At 38.8% G+C, this 24910-nt stretch overlaps 3 protein-coding genes and 1 long non-coding RNA gene across 9 annotated transcripts; 3 read left to right on the top strand and 1 right to left on the bottom strand.

Annotated features, from left to right (window-relative positions):
• The first annotated feature begins 231 nt into the window (after positions 1 to 231).
• On the top strand, positions 232 to 4580 carry LOC137716252 (uncharacterized). Of its 6 annotated transcripts, none has more exons than XM_088691007.1 (13): positions 232 to 864; positions 1013 to 1051; positions 1495 to 1685; positions 1868 to 1948; positions 2232 to 2276; positions 2409 to 2447; positions 2559 to 2757; positions 3084 to 3160; positions 3288 to 3401; positions 3488 to 3597; positions 3718 to 3762; positions 3875 to 3913; positions 4023 to 4123. In XM_088691007.1, exons 1-11 carry the CDS (start codon positions 570 to 572, stop codon positions 3758 to 3760), a joined length of 1233 nt encoding a protein of 410 aa, XP_088547133.1. In that variant the 5' UTR covers positions 232 to 569; the 3' UTR covers positions 3761 to 3762; positions 3875 to 3913; positions 4023 to 4123. The 6 variants fall into 6 exon arrangements, with proteins under 6 accessions (XP_088547133.1, XP_088547128.1, XP_088547131.1 ...); XM_088691002.1 differs by having other exon boundaries at positions 250 to 864; positions 3488 to 3631; positions 4023 to 4580; XM_088691004.1 differs by having other exon boundaries at positions 257 to 807; positions 3488 to 3631; positions 4023 to 4580.
• A 4686-nt stretch (positions 4581 to 9266) lies between these two features.
• Positions 9267 to 10415, top strand: LOC148697930 (uncharacterized). The gene is made up of 3 exons (XR_015960718.1): positions 9267 to 9348; positions 9634 to 9678; positions 9811 to 10415. It is a non-coding gene; the product is annotated as an uncharacterized LOC148697930 (long non-coding RNA).
• An 18-nt stretch (positions 10416 to 10433) lies between these two features.
• Positions 10434 to 11169, top strand: LOC148697929 (uncharacterized). The gene is made up of 4 exons (XM_088691008.1): positions 10434 to 10541; positions 10669 to 10782; positions 10869 to 10961; positions 11099 to 11169. The coding sequence occupies exons 1-4, from the start codon at positions 10491 to 10493 to the stop codon at positions 11159 to 11161; spliced, it is 321 nt and encodes a 106-aa protein (XP_088547134.1). The 5' UTR covers positions 10434 to 10490; the 3' UTR covers positions 11162 to 11169.
• Positions 11170 to 22168: 10999 nt separating this feature from the next.
• On the bottom strand, positions 22169 to 22984 carry LOC148697928 (uncharacterized). Its single transcript, XM_088690336.1, has 3 exons — positions 22857 to 22984; positions 22619 to 22775; positions 22169 to 22504 (listed from the first exon to the last, which is right to left on the bottom strand). The coding sequence occupies exons 1-3, from the start codon at positions 22982 to 22984 to the stop codon at positions 22169 to 22171; spliced, it is 621 nt and encodes a 206-aa protein (XP_088546462.1).
• Positions 22985 to 24910: the final 1926 nt, after the last annotated feature.

Here is a 24910-nt window from a genome sequence, read left to right as displayed (position 1 = left end):
TCGAGAGGGGCACCACCAACCGAGATTGAGCAACCCTAATTTACGATGAATCTTCGGTAATAGTTCACAAGCCCCGTAAAAGATCTTTGCTCACTCACCTTGGTTGTTGTTGTATACATTATTCAGGATGTATTGTGGGACGAATAGAGATTGGGGATTCCTATAACCATATCGAAACCATAACCAAATAATATTCATGGTTTTTCTTCGTATCCTCAAACTATGCAAATTTTCATCTCCAAATCTGCCTCATTTGGACATTTGTCTATAGTTATCACATTTAACGGTTGAAATTGTCATTCCCACGTACTAACCTATGAGCTGTGGGGTGCGAATTTTTAAACGGTAGGAAAGCTTGTTTCTATTTGAGGTTTGGGCGACCGTGATCCAAGAGCTCAAACAACCAAGACCATCAAAGCCCGTAATAAAATTCCCCCTTCCCAACAAACAAGAAAGCAGAAAGAAAAGAAAATCCTCTTCGGAAAAGTGTTCACATTTCTCTGTGACCAAACGATCGACCGGTCTAGGGTTGGAGCAGAAAAGCTTCCCCATCTGTTACAGGAGCATCCATGGATGCTCACGGCGAGCGCCTCCAAACCCAGCTCAACGGCCTCAGCCATGGGGTGGCTGGTTTGAGAACCAGTTTAAGCAACCTCAAAGATCATCTACTCGTCACCGCCACCGAAAATCAAACATTTCTCAAAAAAACCGTCACAAATCTACTCACCGGGACCAAATTGGGCGCTTTCTTTGCCCCACTCACCACAACAGACGACGATCCAATCGAAGATTGCTTGAGCGGATACGGTAAGCCTCCAAGCGAACGGGCCACGTATACGGAGGAATTCGTGGAAGAAACCAATTGTAGATCGTCTCTTCTCCTTGTACATATTTTTTTTTTCTGGATAGCCTAGGGGTTAGGCTAACAACAAATTATCTACATTGTATTCTGTTTGCTTTGACTGTCTCACTTTATCTCCATTGTATTGTATTTTGTTTGTTTTGTGCGCAGCGGAATGGTATATGACCTTGCCCATCTTTCCGAAGTTTGGTACCTTCCTCTCTTGTGCTTTTTTCTTTATTATAATTTAGAATTACCTCTTTGTTTTTTATTTTTTTTGGGAAATCTTAGGCATATGAGTATGAGATCATATTGAAGGCAAAGCACACTATTTAGTTGTGGCTTGTGACAATTGTAACTATCTATTAAATATTGTAATTGTAGCGTTCAGCGGTTGGGTCTCAATTTTGATTTCAAAAACGGGTTTTTTGTGTTAAAAAAACAAATTGTGTTACATGTGCAGGTATTGGTTTGACATTAACCTTGAGTTACTGACTGGATATGCATATATATTTTACTGTGCCTTGTCCTGTAATTCATTGTGTTACTACAATTTGGTTTAATTTTCTACAATAAGCGTGTTGCCCTTGTTACTATTCTAATTATTTAGAATAACACTTGCCCAACCTAAGAGCTTTCTTTGTTTTGTGCAGCAAAAAGGCTAGACGGATATGAAAATCAATTGAAATCGTCTTTGGAAGGTCAAGGCATAAACTGGAAAGTAGATTATCGTCAGGTCCCTCGTTCAATGACAGTTTCAACCACTAGTGAGGACCCACATATTGCTAACAAGGCTTGTCAAATTCTTAAACTCTTGGCAAATACTACTGTTGACCCATCACTGGTAAAGATTTTCAAAGTATTTGCAAGCTTTATGAAATGTTTTGTACGCCACCTTGTACTTGAAATCTCCAAATATTTTCTTTTTATGTATAAAAAAACAGAGAATTTGGATTGGATTTTTTATTTTTAACCATTTTGTAACAATTATCTGATTCTTTTTAGTGCATGACAATTTAATTTCAGATATTAGAGATAGTTGATGGAAGCATGGAACATGTTCACATTGGATTTCTTCATCTGAACCAAAAATTTAAAATTGAGAAGGTGGGTATTGAATAAGTTTCATAACATTTTTTTGTCTATCAATACGTGTTGAACAAATCTATGTTGTTAAACTTCTATGATCTAATTTTTGGACACTGATTCTGACCTTTTAATTTTGGCAAAACAACATCTGAGGATAATTTGTAAGAGGACTATGAGCCTTTAGTTGGGTCTTATGTTTGCTACTTGATGTTCAGTCAGACGCAAATTTGTGTATAATGGTGGAGATATGAAATTTGAAGTTCTTATTTTAGGTGGATTTAATCTCACACATTTTGTGCAGAAGGTAAAATTGAAATGGGACGAACTTTCCAGGCGCTCCATCAAGGTGCATGCATAAATTTATTTAATCATGTTTGTTGATCTTCCCACTGGCAAAATATTTAAGGCGTCACATTATGTTACCTGTCCCATTTTGCTTATTGTTTCTCTAATATTTTGCAATATAATTTGGATGCAGAAAATGGCCAAGATGACACGGTGTAAACTTTTCCTTAACGTAAGTGTTATTGTCCCTTTATCATTTAATGCTTATGTTTTCCATTTCTTTCTCTGGTCTTCCCACCACCTGGTGGAGGTGAACATAAATTGTCTGTTAATGAATGAATAGAATAATTGCACGCTCACTGCTGTGGGTACATCAGATGGATTGGAGATGTTGAGGACAATGGTGGAAGGCATCTTTCTCCATGGTGTTGATCTTGCACAAACTGTGAAGATTGAATGTAAGGAATCAAACGATACTGTCGAGAAGAGTCTTGCGGAAAGTAGCATGTGCTCTTTCACTGAATACTATGGTGAAGACAGGGGTGCGCTCATCTCATCCATATTCATCTTTTTCTTTTTTCTTTGTTTTTTTATTAAATTGAAGAATCCTTTTTTGAATAAATTTATTAGTTATGACTATGAAATAGTACTGATGCAAACTTGTTCAATGAGGTTCATCACCACCATATTTGACACAACTCTTGCAGCTTTGTTTACGTCCCTTTTATGTCCCGTAGTTACTTTTGCTGTTAAATTTTCTGTCAGAACAATTCCCTGTTCTCATGCTTTCTAATAATTCATTTTGTTTTAGTTATTCAAGAGAACAAATGCTTTCTCACCTATGAGCTTTTGAATTGTTTTTGTTCAGCAAAAAGGGTGCAAGATGTTTGGCCTATGGTGAAATCGTTTTTACAGGAGAACGGCATTTCATGCGAAATGAGTGCGGTATGTCATGATTAATTCTATAAACTTGTGGTTGTGAAACCTACCCTTAATTGATCAATTGTTTATTTGAAGTTATGCCTGTTGTTTGATGCACATGTTCACTTCTTGTGTTTCAATTGTGGGTTAGTGTAACCGTTCCATGAAAGTCTCAACAACCACAAAGATCAAGGACCGAGATCGTATCGTCAGGGCCAGGCGTCTTCTTGAACTGCTAGGAAGAACTAACGTTCCACCTTCCCTTGTACGATTATTGTCTATTTCGTGAGAATTTTTAAACTGCTTATAAGTTTGCACTATATATATTGGACTTCTACCATTTGATTTCAGGCGATAGAAATTATGAACGGCCGTAAGCAGCATATCTTTATGAAGATTGGGCAGCAAGAAGGTGGGCTATGCTCAAGGTTTGGGATCGAGAAGGTCGGTATTGAATACAGGTTTCCTAATTTGGGCTTGATCTTTGTAGATGTGGTAATTTGGGATTGGTGCTACCTGCTCAATGAAGACTCAGCCAAACCTCTTAGTAACTGTTTTCTAATCTCTACTGTTGTTTGCAGGTGGAGTACGAAGATCGGCTCCGGAGATTTTGTGCCTCTATAGAGGTGAATAAAGTGATCTAAATTATTATGGCTGACTGCTTTTTGATTTATAATTATTGGTGGCTTAACTCTATTCTGGTTGTATGCCTAATTTTTTCCAATATTCTTGATGCAGGAGATTATTGGCTTGACAGGCACCAATCTTTATCACTATGTAAGTGTTGTGATTTTGGTTAGGGTTTTCTTTATCTGGTGTTAATTCCCACCGGTGGGTGGTACACGTTGGTGATTTATGAGTTTTAATTTCTGTAAATGAATAATAGGAAGACACTGTTACTCTTGTTGGTGGCGCTATTGGTCAATCTGAAGACTTGGAGATGGCGAGGATCTTTGTGGAAGGCTATATTGTTCATAATGTTGAGAGTGATTGCGTCACAAAGCTGAAGCTGATGAAGTCTGAAAAAAGAAAAGATAGAGGAGGAGATGACGCTTTAGCAACTTGTCCAAGTAAGAAAAACAAAAACTGAAGATGTGAGGGAGTAGTTGTATTATGTGAGAAATTTTTAGTTGTGACGGGAACATGGATGATACATCACGTGTTTTTATGCAAGTGGTGGAAAATTTTAATTTTTTAAGTTATTAACCTTTTAACACATATAACCCATCATTTATAGAAGAACATGTGATGTACCATCTAGTGTGACGGTCACACTGAAAAGTCTACGTATTATGCTTTATGGAGTGCAGAGCATGCACACGGCGAGGGCGGCATCTTGATATTTTTGTAATAAATTTAAGAGGAATTGTACCGAACTGAATCGTTGATATTTTTCAATTCCGATTCTATTTGAGAGTGGAATCACATCGTGCCCACCCCTAAAGTTCATCTCATGGATTTTTTATGATTTATTTTTGGGAGGAACATGCCCGCGAGGACGGCATCTGGAAAGTCATTAATTGTCACTCGTGGTTGTTCAGGCAGTCTTCAATCGATGGCTCCAATGGCCGTCAATGTTTAAAATATCGATATCGGTGGAATATCGATAGGTAAATTTGTAGAAATATCAATAATTGAAATTTTCATGATTTAATTGAAACTTTCGTCACGAAAGCAGCATAAGTTTTATTGAAGTAAACTAATACCATAAATAAAGAAATAAAAAAAAAATAAAGAATGCATAGGCTCATGGATATTTCTTGCAAACGTTTTGCAAATTGTTTGCAAACCCTGGATATTTCCTTAAAATATCAAAAATATCGAGGAAATTAACTAATTACCGTAAATATCGCAGAAATGGGGTGAAGTTTAAACTTAACCCACTCTTTCCATATTGTTCCCTGAAATTTTTGGATATTTTCGTGGAAATATCGAGCACATTCAAGATATTTCAAACACTGTCGGCAGTTGGATGGTTAACACCACAGGCCATCTTGTCCTTCTCGAAAACAACCAAACAATTGTTTAGTCTGCAAATTCGTCGAAATAAACCTAAAAACAGAACCCTGTCCTGCAGCTGTTGAACAATGGCAACCTTGTCCTCAGGGGTGAGAAAGATACCAACTCAAAAAACTACTTGTTACAAAGCTTTGACTACCCTTTTGATACCTTGCTTCCGGGAATGAATCTCGGGTGAGACATGAGGACCGAATTTAACTGGCATTTAACAGCATGGAAGAGTCTAGACGACCTTCTCCGGGAGACATTATATGGGAGACGGAGCTGCTTAACCATTCTGAGCTTGTCATGTGGAAAAGGGTTTAATGAGTACTTGAGAAGCAGTCTATGGAATGGCCTTTTGTTCAGTGGAAAACCCACCAAGGAACTTCCGGCTTTGAACTTCACTTTTGTCAACAGAAAGGAGGATACATGACAATTCACATGATGAAAATGTCGTTACTTGGGCGGATGACGATGATGAACCAAACCACGTCGTTTCACCAAGGGTGGATTTAATCACAGGCAGATCAGAATTCGACACTCTACGCAACATTTCCTAGAGACCCTTGTGACAGTTATGTTCACTGTGGTGGCAACGGCAACTCTCTTCTTAATTCATCAATAATTTGTCAATGTTTGAAGAGGTTCGTTCCTGGGTCGTTGCAGAATTGGAACTTGAAAGATTTTTCGAAAGGTTGTGTGAGGAGAAAGCCGTTTAGCTGCAGGAATGATGGATTTGCTAAGTATCTGCAGTTGAAATTGCTGGATACTACACACAATTGGATAAATAAAAGCAGGAACCTCGTTGAATGCAGGGCCAAATGCTTATCGAATTGTTCATGTTCTGCTTATACAGACATAGATGTTAGATGAAGAGGCAGCAGTTCCGCTATCTGGTTTGAATAAAAGGCAGTTGGCTTGCCTGTCCAGGAAGACATGGCTGAAAATCAAAGCAAGGAGGAACCAGGAAGATGAATACCCACGGAGTTGGAGAAAAGAAGGGGAAAAGGGAGAAGAGGACACAACAACTGACCCCAGCCGAAGCTAGGGCCGGTGCCACCGGAGAAGCTGGAAATTGAAGGTCTCCACTCTCACTTCGGAGAGAAAGAACTCTCACTTATGTGTCATAAATTGTTTTATTTTGAATGGTATGTTTGAATTTACAAGTATAGTTCTTAGATATGCAATTATTTATTTTGAATGGTATGTTTGAATTTGCATGTATATACTTAAACCCGTCTAGACCGCCTAGGCATTAGGCCCCAGCTTGCCGTTCGACTTGCGCCTAGCATCTTTTAGAAACTTATTATTACTTGGCTGGATGATGATGATGAACCATACCAAATCGTATCGCTAGGAGTGGATTTAGTCACAGGCAGACCATAATTGGATACTCCACGCAGTGTTTCCAAGAGACCCTTGAGACAGTTATGTCCATTGTGATGACAATGGCAACTGTGTTCTTAATTTATCGCCAATTTGTCAATGTTTGGAGAGGATCGTTCCTGCATCACTAGAGAATTGGAACTTGAAAGATTTTTTAAAAGATTGCATGAGGAGAAAGCCGTTGAGCTGCAAGAATGATGATTTTTCCAAGCTTCCGCGGTCGAAATTGCCTAATGTTACACATAGTTGGATAAATAAAAGCATGAACCTCGTTGAATGCAAGGCCAAATGTTTATCGAATTGTTCATGTTTTGCTTATACAGACATAGATGTTAGAGCAGAAAGCAGCGGTTCCGCTATCTGGTTTGGTGACCTTGTCGATATTATGCAAATGCCGGGTGGTGGTCAGGATGTATGTATACATCAAGATGTGTGCTTGAGAACTAGGTACAAATTATGTTCAATTTGTTCTTTAGGAATTTAAAGGTCCCCTGTTCAATGGAATGTACAAATTGTCTGGTGTTTAACTATGTATGTTATTCCATCTCAAATAATCAATGAAGGACAGAGGCAAGAAGTGGAAGATAGACTGCTAGCGGCATCTGCCTTTGCTGTAATTGTTGGGAGGTTCTTAGTTGGCTATTGTTACATTCAAAGATTTAGAGGCAAGAAAGATGTCAAAGGCAGAATTATTAGTTAATTTGCATCACTAATTGTTACTTTTGATGATTAATAAGGTGAAGACATTGAAGAACAGATGGAAGACGATCTGGTGCTGCCATTTTTCGACTTGCCAAGGATAGAGAGTGCCACTAATTACTTTTCGATCAACAATAAGCTTGGAGAAGGTGGTTTTGGACCCTGTATACAATGTAATTTGCGTTCTGCTAGCAAAAGAAACGTAATTTGAGGAAGCACTTGATTCCTCAAGGACGTAACAATCTTGTAGTTAGGCTAGTAGATGGACAGGAAATCGCAGTCAAGAGGCTTTCGAGAAGTTCCGAAAAAGTAACAAAGGAATTAAAATATGAAGTAATACCGATTGCCAAACTTCAACTCTGAAATCTTGTGAAGATTCTTGGTTGTTGTTGCTGTGAATATTTAGACCGCTAACAAATAACAAATTTAAACCTTATCAGTGCACAAATTAAATAGGATAGTATAGTGAAAAGCAAAGATCGATCCCACAAAAGTGAGATTAATTTAAGCAAAAATAATAACTTAAGCATGCAAACATTGACTCTTTTTATTTTATGTTCTTGAATCAACTAAACACTGAAACAATAAAATAAAGATCACAATTTGGTTGAAGAAAAGCAAATAAGAAAAGCCAACAGGAAAAATAGTAAAAGAAATAAATAAAACATGACAATGAATAAGTGATTGTAAGGAACTAGGGTTGTACTATATGGATATGGTCAGCTTAAGGTTTCGGAATCCACACTCAACCATACGATTCTCAAATCAATGCACCGTTCATACAATTCTACATTCGGTTCTTGAAGTGTATGTACAGAAAGGTCTTAGTCCAACTCAATATGCAATTGTTTCCTTTAGATATGATTTCTCCCAATGGTCTTGGTGAGAGTCTAAGTATTTTCATATGCTACTAGCTTACTAGTCTATGGTCAAGGTCTAATTTAACATACAATAGTCCGTTGAGCTCTTTGAAAACGATAAAGTTACACCATAAGTCTAGGTCTAGCTCATATGCATATGTAATTCCTAAATAGGTGCTGATATGTAAGGTAAGATGGTCATTGAACACAAACAAATACAATTCTATCTACATAATAATGGTATCTAAGAATCAAACCATAAATAACAAATGATAAATCACATTAAGAGATTCAAGAACACAAATATGGAAATTGCATCTAGCTCGCATTAAAATGAGAAACTAAACCAAGTGTTGCATTCTAACCTTAGGATGGTAGGTTTTGCTAAACATAGAAAAAAATACAAAGAAGATTGTTCCACAACATAAGCAAAACACCAAGTAATACAAGCATAAGGATGAGATGTTGATATATAAGTGTTGACCCTAAAAACTACCAAGCCTACGTGGCGGCAATGCCGATTAATTAATAAGTTAACTATGTCCTTTGGTTGTGTCTCAATTTTGATTTCAAAAACGGGTTTTCTATGTTAAAAAAAACAAATTGTGTTATATGTGCAGGTATTGGTTTGACATTAACCTTGAGTTACTGACTGGATATGCATATATATTTTACTGTGCCTTGTCCTGTAATTCATTTTGTTACTACAATTTGGTTTAATTTTCTACAATAAGCGTGTTGCGCTTGTTACTATTCTAATTATTTAGAATAACAGTTGCCCAACCTATGAGCTTTCTTTGTTTTGTGCAGCAAAAAGGCTAGACGGATATGACAATCAATTGAAATCATCTTTGGAAGGTCAAGGCATAAACTGGAAAGTAGATTATCATCAGGTCCCTCGTTCCATGATAGTTTCAACCACCGGTGGGGACCCACATATTACTAACAAGGCTTGTCAAATTCTTAAACTCTTGGCATATACTACTGTTGACCCATCACTGGTAAAGATTTTCAAATTTTTTGCAAGCTTTATGAAATGTTTTGTACGCCGCCTTGTACTTGAAATCTCCAAATATTTTCTCTTTATGTATAAAAAAAAAGAGAGAAATTGGATTGGATTTTTTATTTTTAACCATTTTGTAACAATTATCTGATTCTTTTTAGTGCATGACAATTTGATTTCAGATATTAGAGATAGTTGATGGAAGCATGCAACATGTTAACATTGGATTTCTTGATCTGAACCAAAAATTTAAAATTGAGAAGGTGGGTATTGAATAAGTTTCATAACATTTTTTTGTCTATCAGTACGTGTTGAACAAATCTATGTTGTTAAACTTCTATGATCTAATTTTTGGACACTGTGATTCTGACCTTTTCATTTTGGCAAAACAACATCTGAGGATAATTTGTAAGAGGACTATGAGCCTTTATTTGGGTCTTATGTTTGCTACTTGATGTTCAGTCAGACCCAAATTTATGTATAATGGTGGAGATATGAAATTTGAAGTTCTTATTCTACGTGGATTTAATCTCACACATTTTGTGCAGAAGGTAAAATTGAAATGGGACGAACTTTCCAGGCGCTCCATCAAGGTGCATGCATAAATTTATTTAATCATGTTTGTTGACCTTCCCGCGGGCAAAATATTTATGGCGTCACATTATGTTACCTGTCCTATTTTGCTTGTTGTTTCTCTAATATTTTGCAATATAATTTGGATGCAGAAAATGGCCAAGATGACACGGTGTAAACTTTTCCTTAACGTAAGTGTTATTGTCCCTTTATCATTTAATGCTTATGTTTTCCATTTCTTTCTCTGGTCTTCCCACCACCTGGTGGAGGTTAACATAAATTGCCTGTCAATGAATGAATAGGATTGCACACTCACTGCTATGGGTACATCAGATGGATTGGAGATGCTGAGGACAATGGTGGAAGGCATCTTTCTCCATGCTGTTGATCTTGCACAGATTGTGAAGATTAAATGTAAGGAATCAAACGATACTGTCGAGAAAGTAGCATGTGCTCTTTCACTGAATACTATGGTCAAGACAGGGGTGCGCTCATCTCATCCATATTCATCTTTTTGTTTTTTCTTTGTTTTTTATTAAATTGAAGAATCCTTTTTTGAATAAATTTTTAGTTATGACTATGAAATAGTACTGAGGCAAACTTGTTCAATGAGGTTCATAACCACCACATTTGACACAACTCTTGCAGCTTTGTTTACGTCCCTTTTATGTCCCGTAGTTACTTTTGTTAAATTTTCTGTGAGAACAATTCCCTGTTCTCATGCTTTCTAATAATTCATTTTGTTTTAGTTATTCAAGAGAACAAATGCTTTCTCACTTATGAGCTTTTGAATTGTATTTGTTCAGCAAAAAGGGTGCAAGATGTTTGGCCTATGGTGAAATCGTTTTTACAGGAGAACGGCATTTCATGCGAATTGAGTGCGGTATGTCATGATTAATTGTATAAACTTGTGGTTGTGAAACCTGCCCTTAATTGATCAGTTGTTTATTTGAAGTTATGCCTGTTGTTTGATGCACATGTTCACTTCTTGTGTTTCAATTGTGGGTTAGTGTAACCGTTCCATGAAAGTCTCAACAACCACAGAGATCAAGGACCGAGATCGTATTGTCAGGGCCAGGCGTCTTCTTGAACTGTTAGGAAGAACTAACGTTCCCCCTTCCCTTGTACGATTATTGTCTATTTCGTGAGAATTTTTAAACTGCTTATAAGTTTGCACTGTATATATTGGACTTGTACCATTTGATTTCAGGCGATAGAAATTATGAACGGCCATAAGCAGCATATCTTGATGAAGATTGGGCAGCAAGAAGGTGGGCTATGCTCAAGGTTTGGGATCGAGAAGGTCGGTATTGAATACAGGTTTCCTAATTTGGGCTTGATCTTTGTAGATGTGGTAATTTGGGATTGGTGCTACCTGCTCAATGAAGACTCAGCCAAACCTCTTAGTAACTGTTTTCTAATCTCTACTGTTGTTTGCAGGTGAAGTACGAAGATCGGCTCCGGAGATTTCGTGCCTCTATAGAGGTGAATAAAGTGATCTAAATTATTATTTTTGATTTGGCTTCATGTACACATATGATTATTGGTGGCTTAACTCTATTCTGGTTGTATGCCTAATTTTTTCCAATATTCTTGATGCAGGAGATTATTGGCTTGACAGGCATCAATCTTTATCACTATGTAAGTGTTGTGATTTTGGTTAGGGTTTTCTTTATCTGGTGTTAATTCTCACCGGTGGGTGGTACACTTTGGTGATTTATGAGTTTTAATTTCTGTAAATGAATAATAGGAAGACACTATTACTCTTATTGGTGGCGCTGTTGGTCAATCTGAAGACTTGGAGATGGCAAGGACGTTGGTGGAAGGCTATATTGTTCATGATGTTGAGAATGATTGTGTCACAAAGCTGAAGCTGATGAAGTCTGAAAAAAGAAAAGATAGACTGAAAAAAGAAAAGATAGAGGAGGATAAGACGCTCTAGCAACTTGTCCAAGAAAAAAAAAACAAAAACTGAAGATGTGAGGGAGTAGTTGTATAATGTGAGAAATTTTTAGTTGTGACGGAAACACGGATGATACACCACGTGGTAACCCGAGGCATTTTCTTGCAATGTTCTAAAAAAAGGCCTAGGCGCTTGGCACTATGCGGTGGTAATCCGAGGCGTTTTCTTGCAAATCGGTTGGAAAAATCAGCTGGGCTCTAGGCGGGCTAGGTGCTAGGGGGATTAGGCGGCCCTAGGCGGCTCTAGGCTGGTTAGGTGGTGCTAGGCGGTTGGGAGTTTTTTTTTTTTTTTTTTTTTTTTTTGAAATTAAAAAAAAAAAAAAAAAATCCTATCTACATTACTATATTTCCTTATTTTCCTCCTATTTTGCATTTTATGTGGTTTTAAATTGTGAACTTATTATACATGTGTCATCTTACAATACTCCTCACTATGGTTATATGGCATATATGCTTAATGTGTTTTTAAATTTTGGACTTGTTGCATACTCTTTTTGCATTTTGATTATTCTTTTATTATCTTATCCATGAATTTCATACAAGTTTAATTTTTTGTAAGTGTCAATATGCACTTATTTACAAGATATACAAGAAATTTACCTAAATTTGCCTAGGCGCCTGCCTAGACCCCGCCTAGCTGCCTAAGCGCTAGCCCGCCGCCCGACTAGCACCTAGCATTTTTTAGAACCTTGCCATTTATATAGGGACACGTGGTGTACCACCTAGTGTGACAGCCACACTAAAAAAATCTCTCGTATTATACTTCATGGAGTGAAGAGCATGCACATGACGAGGGTGGCGTCTTGATATTTTTGTAATAAATTTAAGAAGAATCTTATCAAACTGAACCGTTGATATTTTCCAATTCCAATTCTATTTGAGAGTGGAATCGCATCGTGCCTACCCCTAAAGTTCATCTCATGATTTTTTTATGATTTATTTCTAGGAAGAACATGCCTACGAGGATGGCATCTTGAAAGTCATTAATTGCGACTCTTGGTTATTTAGGCAGTCTCCAATTGATGGCTCCATCTGCGGTCAATGTTTAAAATATCGATATCGGTGGAATATCGATAGGTAAATTTGTGGAAATATCAATAGATATATTGATTATCGATATTGATATCAATTGCCTTTGATGGAAATGATGGAAATTTTCTCAAAAACATGGGAATTTAAAATTATTTTTTAGGGAATGTCATATGAAGTCAAAACACACGTATGAATCAAGAATTAATTATTAGATAATGTGTAAACAATAAGTATGTTGTATGTGAGAAGAAAAACTTCATTCTAATGATAAGTAATAAAATAAAGCATTTTACTAGAAAGAATAAATTATACATAACTTAATTGAAATTTTTGTCACTAAAGCAGCATAAGTTTTATTGAAGTAAACTAATACCATAAATAAAGAAATTTAAAAAATAAAGAATGCATAGGCTTATGGATATTTCCTGCAAACTTTTTGCAAATTGTCTGCAAACCCTGGATATTTCCTTACAATATCAAAAATATCGAGAAAATTGACTGATTTTCGGAAATATCGCGGATATGGAGTGAAGTTTATACTTAACCCTCTCTTTCCATATCGTTCCCTGAAATTTTTGGATATTTTCGTGGAAATATCAAGCATATTCAGGATATTTCAAACATTGCTTGGTAGTTGGATAGTCAACACCATAGGCCATCTTCTCCTTCTCGAAAACAACCAAACAGTTGTTTGGTCTGCAAATTCGTCGAAACATACCTAAAGCTAGAGCCATGTCCTGCATCTGTTGGACAATGGCAACCTTGTCCTGAGGGATGAGAAAGATACCAACTCAGAAGACTACTTGTTAAAGCTTTGACTACCCTTTTGATACCTTGCTTCCAGGAATGAATCTCGGGTGGGACATGATAACCGGACTTAACCGGCATTTAAGAGCATGGAAGAGTCCAGATGACCCTTCTCCGGGAGACTTTATATGGGAGACGAAGCTGCTCAACCATTTTGAGCCATGTGGAAAAGGGTCTAATGAGTACTTGAGAAGCAATCCGTGGAACGGCCTTTTGTTCAATGGAAAACCCACCAAGGAACTTCCGGCTTTGAACGTCACCTTTGTCAACAGAGAGGAGGATACATGACAATTCACATGATGAACATGTGGTTACTTGGGCGGATGATGATGATGAACCAAACCACGTCATTTCACCAGGAGTGGATTTAATCACAGGCAAATCAGAATTGGACACTTTACGCAGCATTTCCAAGAGATCCTTGTGACAGTTATGTCCACTGCGGTGGCAACTGTGTTCTTAATTCATCGCCAATTTGTCAATGTTTGGAGAGGTTCCTTCCTGGGTCGCTGAAGGATTGGAACTTGAAAGATTTTCGAAAGGTTGCGTGATGAGAAAGCCGTTGAGTTGTAGAAATGATGGATTTGCTAGGTATATGCGGTTGAAATTGCTGGATACTACACACAATTGGATAAATAAAAGCTGGAACCTCGTTGAATGCAGGGCCAAATGCTTATCGAATTGTTCATGTTCTGCTTATAGAGACATGGATGTTAGAGCAGGAGGCAGCGATTCCGCTATTTGGTTTAAATAGAAGACAGTTGGCTTGGCTATCCGGGATCAGACATTTTTGGTGCCTATCAAGAATTAGGAGCACATATTTTGTTTAACTGCACCTTTTTTTGTGAAGTGTGGATATGTCATTAATTCTATTGATACTTTTATCTTACAGTTACAGATATATACAGATCATGTGATAAATAATAATTGGTTGATAAACTTGACTGCCCCTAATTACATTTTCAGTACAGTTAATCACAATGTAAAACGACTATTTTAGTGAGAAGTTAAAAACTTTGATGTAAGGGTCTTCAAATTGCAAAAAGGAATGTGGACTAAACTGAGCAATGAGGAGGCTTTTTTTGTTTTTGGTCAAAGGGAAGACTTTATTCCAACCAAACACACTAATACACAAATTTACATACAAACATAGGTCCAACAACACCTGTACACAACCCAAAAGGCCTAAACATAAAGAAAAAAAACAATAGAAACAAAAAATGAGCCCAAAAGCCCAAAACAAAAGAACATCAGAGAAGCACCCACTGCCTTCTCCACCGTCAATTTGAGGAACTTCCAGCCATCCGATTCTTTGACCGCTATTGATCATCTCCTTCACTGACGCCTCCTGTGCACAACCATAAGCAAGAGGTAATCGACATCCAAGCGAAAGAAGTTAATCACCAGATTGAAGCTCAGGAAAATTCCCAAGCAACACTGCCGGAAATGGCAGACACAAAGGAGAATGTGGTAGTGTTGAAAACACCCAATCCGGTGAAAGCGTCAGAACCCTACACACACTCCATAGAAGACATGGCTGAAAATCGAAGCAAGGAAAAACCAGGAAGAGGAATACCCATGGAGTTGGAGAAATAGGATAAGCCGAAAAGGAAATTGGGGAAAACCAATAGTAGATGCAAGGAGAGAAGAAGGAGAAAAGGGAGAAGAGGACACAACAACCGACCCCAACCGAAGCTAGGGCCGGTGCCACCAGAGATGCTGGAAATTGAAGAACTCTCACTTATGTGTCATAAATTGTTTTATTTTGAATGGTATATTTGAATTTACAAGTATAGTTCTTAGATATGCCATTATTTATCTATATATATAAAGTGAGAGCTCCAGTCTTCTTTCTCAAAAAAAAAAAAAAAAAAAAAAAAAGCGAGGACAAACTAGTAGAAAACCATAACTGAAGATGAGATAAGCATCACAACCGTGAGTTTTGCCGAATAAAGAATGAGAACCGCGACGTGGGATTTAACCACCCTCCACGTTTTGCAAACTACTAACCAGATCAAGAGCGTCCACTCCCTCACCTCCCTCTATCTCCTTCTCTTCCAACAAGCTCACTGGTCTCTCTCTGACTCTCTCTCTCTCTCTAAAAGCCGGAATTGATAGTTATGTCCATTGTAGTGGCAATGGCAACTGTGTTCTTAATTTATCGCCAATTTTTCAATGTTTGGAGAGGATCGTTCTTGCGTCGCTGGAGATTTGGAACTTGAAAGATTTTTCAAAAGATTGCATGAGGAGAAAGCCGTTGAGCTGCAGGAATGATGGTTTTGCTAAGCATCCGCGATCGAAATTGCCAGATATTACACATAGTTGGATAAATAAAAGCATAAACCTCGTTGAATTCAGGGCCAAATGCTTATCGAATTATTCATGTTCTGCTTATACAGACATATATGTTAGAGGAGGAGGCAGTGGTTCCGCTATCTGGTTTGGCGACCTTGTCGATATTATGCAAATGTTGGGTGGTGATCAGGATGTATGTATACATCAAGATGTCTACTTCAGAACTAGGTACAAATTATGTCCAATTTGTTCTTTAGGAATTTAAAGGTCCCCTTTTTGATGGAATGTATAAATTGTCTAGTGTTTAACTATGTTTGTTACTCCATCTCGAATAATCAATGAGGACAGAGGCAAGAAGTGGAAGATAGACTGCTAGCGGCATCTGCCTTTGCCGTAATTGTTGGGAGGTTCTTAGTTGGCTATTGTTACATTCAAAGATTTAGAGGCAAGAAAGATGTCAAAGGTAGAATTAGTAGTTAATTAGTATCACTAATTGTTACTTTTGATGATTAATAAGGTTAAGACATTGAAGATCAGATGGAAGATGATCTGGAGCTGCCATTTTTCAACTTACCAACGATAGAGAATGCCACTAACTACTTTTCGATCAACAATAAGCTTGGAGAAGGTGGGTTTAGACCCTGTATACAATGTAATTTGCGTTTTGCTAGCAGAAGAACCGTAATTTAAGGAAGCACTTGATTCCTCAAGGACGTAACAATCTTTCGGAAAATGTTGGAACCCCATTCTGTCCCACATCGGACAGAGGAAATGGCAAAGACCCATTTATATAGAATTACTCCACTCTAACTAATATCGAAGCATTTTATGATAAAACCCCACACCTGAGGATTGTGCAGGTGGTTAAGTGAGGACGGTATCGGTGCTGTTAGAGTGGGACCTCAGCCCGTCGACCTGAAAAATTTCACAAAAAATGTGAACGATCTTCTGGTTAGGCTAATAGATGGACAGGAAATCGTAGTCAAGAGGCTTTTGAGAAGTTCCGGAAAAGGAACAAAGGAATTAAAATATGAAGTAATACCGATTGCCAAACTTCAACTCTAAAATCTTGTGAAGATTTTTGCTTGTTGCTGCTGTGAATATTTAGACCGCTACAAAAAATGTGAACGATCTTCTGGTTAGGCTAATAGATGGACAGGAAATCGTAGTTAAGAGGCTTTTGAGAAGTTCCGGAAAAGGAACAAAGGAATTAAAATATGAAGTAATACCGATTGCCAAACTTCAACTCTGAAATCCTGTGAAGATTTTTGCTTGTTGCTGCTGTGAATATTTAGACCGCTAACAAATAACAAATTTAAACCTTGTCAGTACACGAATTAAATAGGATAGTATAGTGAAAAGCAAAGATTGATCCCACAAAGATGAGATTAATTTAAGCAAAAAAATAACTAACAACTTAAGCATGCAAACAATGACTCTTTTTATTTTATGTTCTTGAATCAACTAAACACTGAAAGAGTAAAATAAAGATCACGATTTGGTTGAAGATATACAAATAACAAAAGCCAACGGAAAAAATAGTAAAAGAAATAAATAAAACACGACAATGAATAAGTGATTTTAAGGAACTAGGTTGTACTATATGAATATGGTGAGCTTAAGGTTTCAGAATCCACACTCAACCATACAATTCTCAAATCAATGCACTGTTCATACAATTCTACATTTGGTTCTTGAAGTGTATCTACACAAAGGTAATCCAACTCAATATGCAATTGTTTCCTTTAGATATGATTTCTCCCAATGGTCCTGGTGAGAGTCTTAAGTATTTTCATATGCTACTAGCCTACTAGCCTATGGTCAAGGTCCAATTTAACATACAGCAGTCCGTTAAGATATTTGGAAACAATAAACTTACACCATAAGTCTAGGTCTAGCTCATATGCATATATAATTCCTAAATAGGTACTTATATGTAAGGTAAGATGGTCACTCAAACTTCAAAACCCAAAAAACCTCCAAACCTTCATCAATGGCCTTTAATATTTTCATTACCAAGCTCACCAAGGAATGCAATAATTGCCTAGACTTTATCGACTGGAACGCTATCAAAACCCTTCGACTTAAGGGTGATTCAAGCGCCTCTCACCAGATTCTGGGACCACTATTTAAGGACAAAGTCCAAGAAATCATCACCGACATATTGAAGGCCCACTGCCTAAACCCTTATTCGAAAGGTATGATTGGTCGAAGTGGGAATCGACCAAACCTCAAGGAGCCTGGCTCTCGACCCCCTTGACCTGGGTTGCTTGGGTCACCGGAATTGAGCTATATTTTGGTCATGAATAGAAGACTCTCAAAATCTTTGACGCTATCAAACTTTCGACCATTGAGATCAAAAGAAGATCATGAGGCATCAAAAGAAGATGTGCACAAACTGCACAAAAATTTCTTCAACTACAGCACCTCAATCAACCATTTTGCTGGCTCAAAAGAGGAAGATCTTAAGAAAGGAGAGCACGAGGCCTTCTTGTTTTACTAGTACAATAAATTCATCTTTTGTACCAAGTTGAACAAATGTTTGGTAAACAATATGCTAGTGGCCATGTCCTGGCGCTCAACCCAACCATCCTCACTAACCTTACTCAGTTTTTGGTCGAGGCCTCTGTTGGGAAAATCAATCCACACCAGAATGGCCCACTATTCTTTCAACTCTGGCTGCAGGTGTACTTTTCCATGCTAAGGCCATAAATCCAAAGCTTTAACTATTCTGAAGCGATGGGTTTTCAACTAGCCTCGCACCCCATTCCCACTCACTCGACCAAAGACATCTTCAAATATTTCTTCAGCCTTGAAGATTTATTAGACGATGAATTTCTGGTCTACCGCCGCCAGAAATATCCATCTACCATCAAGCTCCCCATATTGGCATTGGAGGAAGAGAGGAATCTGACTTTCAACAATCCTGGGGGTCGTTTACCCTAGCTCGCGACCTTCCCTTTGGTTACAATGCTCGATGAACTAGCTGGGAAGTTTACCATCCCCACTTCATGGCTCATCAATTGGGCTTTCTTCAGGGATGTCATGTGCCACTCATCATCTCTCACTTACTATTGGGCCAAGAACGCCTTTCCAGCTTCTCGAAAAGGGAATGCAAGGAAGCCTAGCAGGAATTTCAAGAGCGGTGTACCAAATTCTGCCTTCAGCCAAATACTCTAGACACCCATTGTACTAGCACCTTCGCCGATTGGTGGGATTCTTATATCAAGGATTTCTTCGGTGCTTCAACTGAGGAAACTTTAGAGAAACTTTTTGGCTATCGACCAAAGAAGGCTCTTGCTCCAAAATCCAAAGAAACGGCTCAAGGTATATATCTTTTACTTCTTTATTCATTTATTCAAACTTGATTATGACTCAGGCTTAGCTTTTCCAGGTAATCGTTCAATAAAACGGGCCAATATGGTTGAGATGGTCGTAGCTAAGAAGAAACTTGCTCATCCAAAGAAAGTTGCAATTATCACGACTTCCTTAGCCGAAAAGACAACCACTCCAACTCCAGTAGTGGCAACTACTGCGCCGACAGTATTGAGCAAATAGCCTCGCTCGGAGGCCGAAAAGATTGGTAACGTTGCCCAACCCCAAAAATGTATCAAGAAAAAGGCAAAGAATGGAGAGCGAGTGATTCATGTCATTTTAAGTTAGAACAAAAGAGCAACCACTCCTAGTATCCCTCTTCCTTCTCTTGTTATCTAGTTCTTGATAAAGGTACCGCAAAACCTTTCGACCCCAACCATGGGTTAGGCGACCGAGGTTCAACCTACCATGTAAGCCAGTATTGAAGTTGAACCAGTTGTCACCCCAATGGTCGAGGAACTTGAAACTTTAGAGCTGGCCGTTGCCCTGCTGATGTTGGCGTAGCAGCTGCTACTCTAGAGAACGTGGCAACCACAATCGAAAAGAAACATCTTCCCCAATCCAAAGAAAAATCCAGCGATCATCCTAGAGGAAGAGGTATGACAATTTCCTTTAATAATATTCTTCTTTCATCTTCACTGGATTTCCCGACTAACAAGTAATCCTTTTTTATAATCAGGAGAACCCTCGCTGGTGAGGTGCCCTTGACCGATTGAACCACCAACTACAAGTCCATTGCCTCTGGGCAAAGGCAAAGGTATTGCATCCCCTCTGGGTAATTTCCAACCAACGATCGAGCCGGTTGGCCGAGTGGACCCCCATGCGGCCAAAGTAAGTCTAGGACATGAAGCGGCGCCCCTTGTTGAACCAGAATCAATGGCAGAGACGCCGGTTCATCCCAGGAACAGAACCTTGGCATCCCTCCTCAGGAGGTCTCTTCGACTTTTGTAAGATTCATCATCATTTTTTTTCATTAACTTCTTGCCTTAGAACTCTAAACCAAGAAAAATATTAAATATCAGGTGCCCAATCGCTCATTTCACCGAAAATTTTATGCGTCGAATGGTGTTATTTATATTTCCTGGGCACCCCAGTGGCCATCAAATGTAGATAACCTTCATCAGCCGCATGAATTGAAAAGTTATCTTAAACACTAGGCTCGCCCATTAAGTTTTCTAGGTTCGACCAACAAACCAGTAGACATGGCCGAAGTTTCTTCTCGGCAGGTCTAAAACAACTTTCTCTATCATCCTTTTAAATTCTTTTTCCTCTAATAACTCTTTTAGTACAGCCTTCATGGGAAGTTGAGCATGACGTCTTTCTCTCTAGCATTTCGGGAACGGTTGGGCTTTCTGCAACCACGGCCGAGTTTAGCGTCATTGCCAAACTGCAGGAACTTTTGCCTCTCTCGGCCTCACAAATCCTCCAACGCAAAGGTCTCAACTCTGTGGGAAAGTGTTTGAACGACCTTGCAGCCGACGGCCTGTTGAGCAACAAGAGTGTTGTTCATCTGACAATTGTCCTGGAAAGAACTCGACAATATTTCATTGTTTTCAAGGTTCTTCAGATAGAGGACAATTTGAAGGTTGCAAAAGTCGCTCACGAAGCCATCCAACCAGAGCTTGAGGCAATAAAGGCAACGAATGAAAGACTAATTGACCTTAACCATTAAATCGCTGAACTTCATCATCAGAGGTAGGCCGTTACTTCTTAACTTGAAAAGGATTTTGAGTTAAACAAACCTCGACTGGCAGAGTACACGACTGGCGCAAAATGGATACAATAACTAAAGGCTGACAAAAGAACACGACAGGCCAAGGTTACGATGGGCAAAGTGAAGTGGCTTGAACTGAAAGCCATTCTTAAAGCTTTCATTCCTTCGACTCCTTAGGATTTTTTGTGTGACGGCTTGTAAGCCGGTTGATTTCTTTTTTGTAATTTTGTGTGTACATCCTTTAAAAATTAATGAAATAAATCCTTTATTCTTGCATCTCCCAAGTGACCGGATAATATTTCTTCAAGAATTTCCCATTAATTTGTAATTTATGAATTAAACCAATTCGTTCCTTGAGGTGGTATGCCCCCTTACTAAGAACTTTATGGACGATAAATGGTCCTTCCCAATTCGGAAACTATTTCTCGAATTTGGAATCTTTAATCCTTACTGTTACACAGTTTGCCACACTAATTCACCTTTGTCAAACGTCTTTTGCCTAACTCGTTGATTATTAGCTCGTTCAACAATCTTTTTCTTTAGATGTTAACTCGACGTATGATTTCGCTTCGACCCACTTAGTAAAATAGTTAGTCACTACAAGTATCCATGCATGCTTTGCTAATCCAGAAGATGGTGTAATTTTGTCGATTACATCCATGGGCCATCCTCTGAATGGCCATGGTTTGGTGACTGAGTTAAGTAATTCGATCGAGACCTTCTGTATGGGCCTATGGATTTGAAATTATACATAACCTCGCACGTATTCAATGCAATCTTTTGATATACTCGGCCAAAAATAACCTTGCCGGCGGAGCAACCAACGTGTTTTGCGTCCAAATTTATGAGCCCCGCATATTCCTTCATGTACCTTTGTAGTAGCTTCGGCGACCTCTTCCGGGCCGAGGCACAATAACAAAAGACCGTCTTCACCTTTTTGGTATAGTTCATTCTCGTACATTATGTAATTTGTGGCATGTACACTTGTCTTGCGGACGTGTTTGCCATTAGGATTATCAAGATACTGAATAATTAGTCTTCTACGGTCATCTGTTAATGTCTTAACCATGCAGATATCAGTAGGATTCTCTTGTACCAACAACAAAGGTAGGGATATAACTTGTGTATGGATTATGTGTTCGTGTTGGAGAACTTGTCGATTAACCAAAGCCAGGTGTAGACATCACACCACTGGTATAACCCGGCCCAGTTCGCCCCCCCAAGAGTTGTGCTCTAGAGGCTATTTGAGCCAACTTGTCTGCATCATATTTTGAACTCGTGAGATGTACTTGAACATAATGCCTGCAAATGATTCGGCTAAATAACTAGCAACCATATGATAAAGCGCCATAGTACAATTCTGAATCGCCAATGATGAGCACACGGGCTACCCTCAAGTCATGAAGGACATTAAGGCCAATGACGAGGGCCTCATATTCTGCCTGATCATTTGTATAGTCAAAATCTAACTTGAGAGAAAAATACCATCGGTAGTGATCAGCGGACTGGATGACGATTCCAACGCCGACCGAGGTATAAGTACTAGAGCCATCAAATTGCATCATCCAATAATTATCACGTTTTTCCACCATGCCAATTTCGACGTCGTTGCCTCCAAAATCGTATAGAGAATGATGTTGAGCTAAGAAATCAGCCAGCTCCTGTCCTTTGACAGCATTTTAGGGCACGTATTACAAACTAAATTCAGACAGCGCCATTATCCATTTCTCAATTCGGCTTTTTATTATCGGCTGATTAAGCATATAGCGAATAACATCTGTTTGGGCAATGACCTGAGTAACAGAAGGGAGCATGTAATTCCTGGGTTTAGACTCAGCCAAGAACAAAGCCAAACAGAGTTTGTCGACGGTTGAATAATTTATCTCAGCTGAGTTAAGATTCCGGCTGAGATAAAAAATGGCTTGCTCTAGCCTAGTGTCGTTACCTTACTCAAGAAGACAGCCAACAGATTCCTCGGCAGCCGAGATATACAACTTAAGAGGTTTACCATACCGAGGTGGCACGAGGACATGTGAGGTAGTGAGGGAGACCTTGATTTGCATGAAAGCATCTTGATGTTCGTTGCGCCATTCGAATTTTTCAAAATCCTTAAGTTTCAAGAGCGTGGAGAAAGCCTTCATTTTCCCTGCCGAGTTAAAAATGAAACGATGGAAGAAATTGATTTTACCGAGTAAGGATTATAGTTGCTTCTTAGTTGTCGGGGTGGAGCATCAATGATCGCTCGAGCTTTATGCTCATCCACCTCGATGCCACGATGATGTACAAGGAAACCCAAGAAGTTGCTTACCGATACACCCAAGGAGTATTTGAAAGGGTTCATTTTAAGGTTATGTTGGCCCATACGAAAGAAAGTTTGCCAAAGATCATCTAAATGTGTTCGACGATGCTTCAATTTGACCACAACATCATCGATATATATATCTTAACGACTGTGCCGACTAGGTTATGAAAAATGGTATTCATAGCGCGTTTATATGTGGCACCGGCGTTCTTAAGTCCGAAAAGCATGACAACCCATTCGTAGGTCCCGAGTACCCCGGGGCAACGAAAAACAGTTTTGTGGACATCGGCCTTAGCAATAAAAATCTCGTTGTAACTAGCATAGCCGTCTATGAAGGATAACATCTCCTGGTTTGTTGCAGTGTCGATTAACAAGTCTAAAATTGGCATTGTATATTCGTCTACAGAGGTTGCCAAGTTCAAATTATGAAAATCAATGCAAATACGTAGACCACCACTTTTCTTTAAAATGCCAACCATTCGATGTTTCGAGCTATTCAAATAAAACCAGCTTTAAAAGGTAAACGAGCTCATTTTTTATGCCGAGCTGAACTTCGATCAAGAATCGTCGCAGGGGTTGGCAAAAAGGTTTACAACCAACATTGATGCGTAATTCGTGCTCGACGAGTGTTTGATCCAGGCCAGGCATGGTAACTCAAAGTGAAATAGTCTTTAAATTCTTCTAGCAATTTACAAAGCTCAGCTTTCATAGGTTGGGGCAACAAAGAGCTAACAAATAAAGGGGTTACCGGTCGTTCCAACATTTATTTCGTCTAATGGATCTTTAACTTGGGGCTGACTGTCTTTGAGCTCGGCTGGGGCAACTTGAACTTTATTAAGTGACAGGATTGACCATTGTCTTATTCGACAAAGAACTCTACAAAGTTCACACTAGAATTCGATTGCTTGGAGATAGTATACCAATGGGCTAGCAGGTGTCTATCCTGTTTGGTATCCAACATCAGGATCTTCAATTAGGTTAGCCAACCCAAGTCTCGCCGAATCATACTAAATGGTCTCGGTGCCAACCTCGGTGGCTTTCAAAACTGAGATCTGAGTCGGTCATCCTTCTTTGTTGAAACCCTGCAGGATGATCTAGCCAACATGACCATCATAATAGTGAGCTTAAATCATATTAGCTTCGCATGTATTCCAAAGCCTCATTGAGATATGGCGGGTGACAATTCCGTTTCACTTTAATTAATGGCTCTTATGGGGGTATTAGAGGAAGTTTGCTTTCGACTTCTTTCCAAAAGTGCTCGAGGCGAGCTTTCATCTCTCCAGGCTGAATAAGGAGTTTGATTCGCTTCTCGAATTCTTCAATTATGGTTTCAAAATTACGATCGATTACCTTCTTTCCTTGAAGCAGCTCGTTCATGATTGCCAGAGGTTGTCGGTCATCTTTGTTACCCATCATTTCTTTCAGCTGCCATTTCGTAGCTAGGGTAGCCTAGGCTGCTTGTCAGTGCACCATACAGTCTATTCTTTGGCGGCCACATTTTTACGATTTGGATAACTTGGTATATGCATCGATAAGGGAGTTGTAGCTATACTAAAGCTGGTCGAATGACTCAAGTGGCTTGAAGGTTCGCTGGTTCACAGGTGAACTTGAGCTGCCAGAGTTGCGCACATAATAATCTTCATTGTAAAATAGCGCGTCAAAATCAAGTCGTCGTCTGGCTGAAAACGACATGTTATTTTGTGTTTGAGGGTCGAGTCTATCAAAAACTTTATGGCGTTTGCTTGCACCGAGCACTTTTTGAGAT

The sequence above is a fragment of the Pyrus communis genome, chromosome 3, assembly GCF_041283825.1.
Source record: "Pyrus communis isolate YQ-2024b chromosome 3, ASM4128382v1, whole genome shotgun sequence".
In the NCBI taxonomy this organism is placed as follows: domain Eukaryota; kingdom Viridiplantae; phylum Streptophyta; class Magnoliopsida; order Rosales; family Rosaceae; genus Pyrus; species Pyrus communis.
This window is presented reverse-complemented; position numbering and strand designations above follow the sequence as displayed.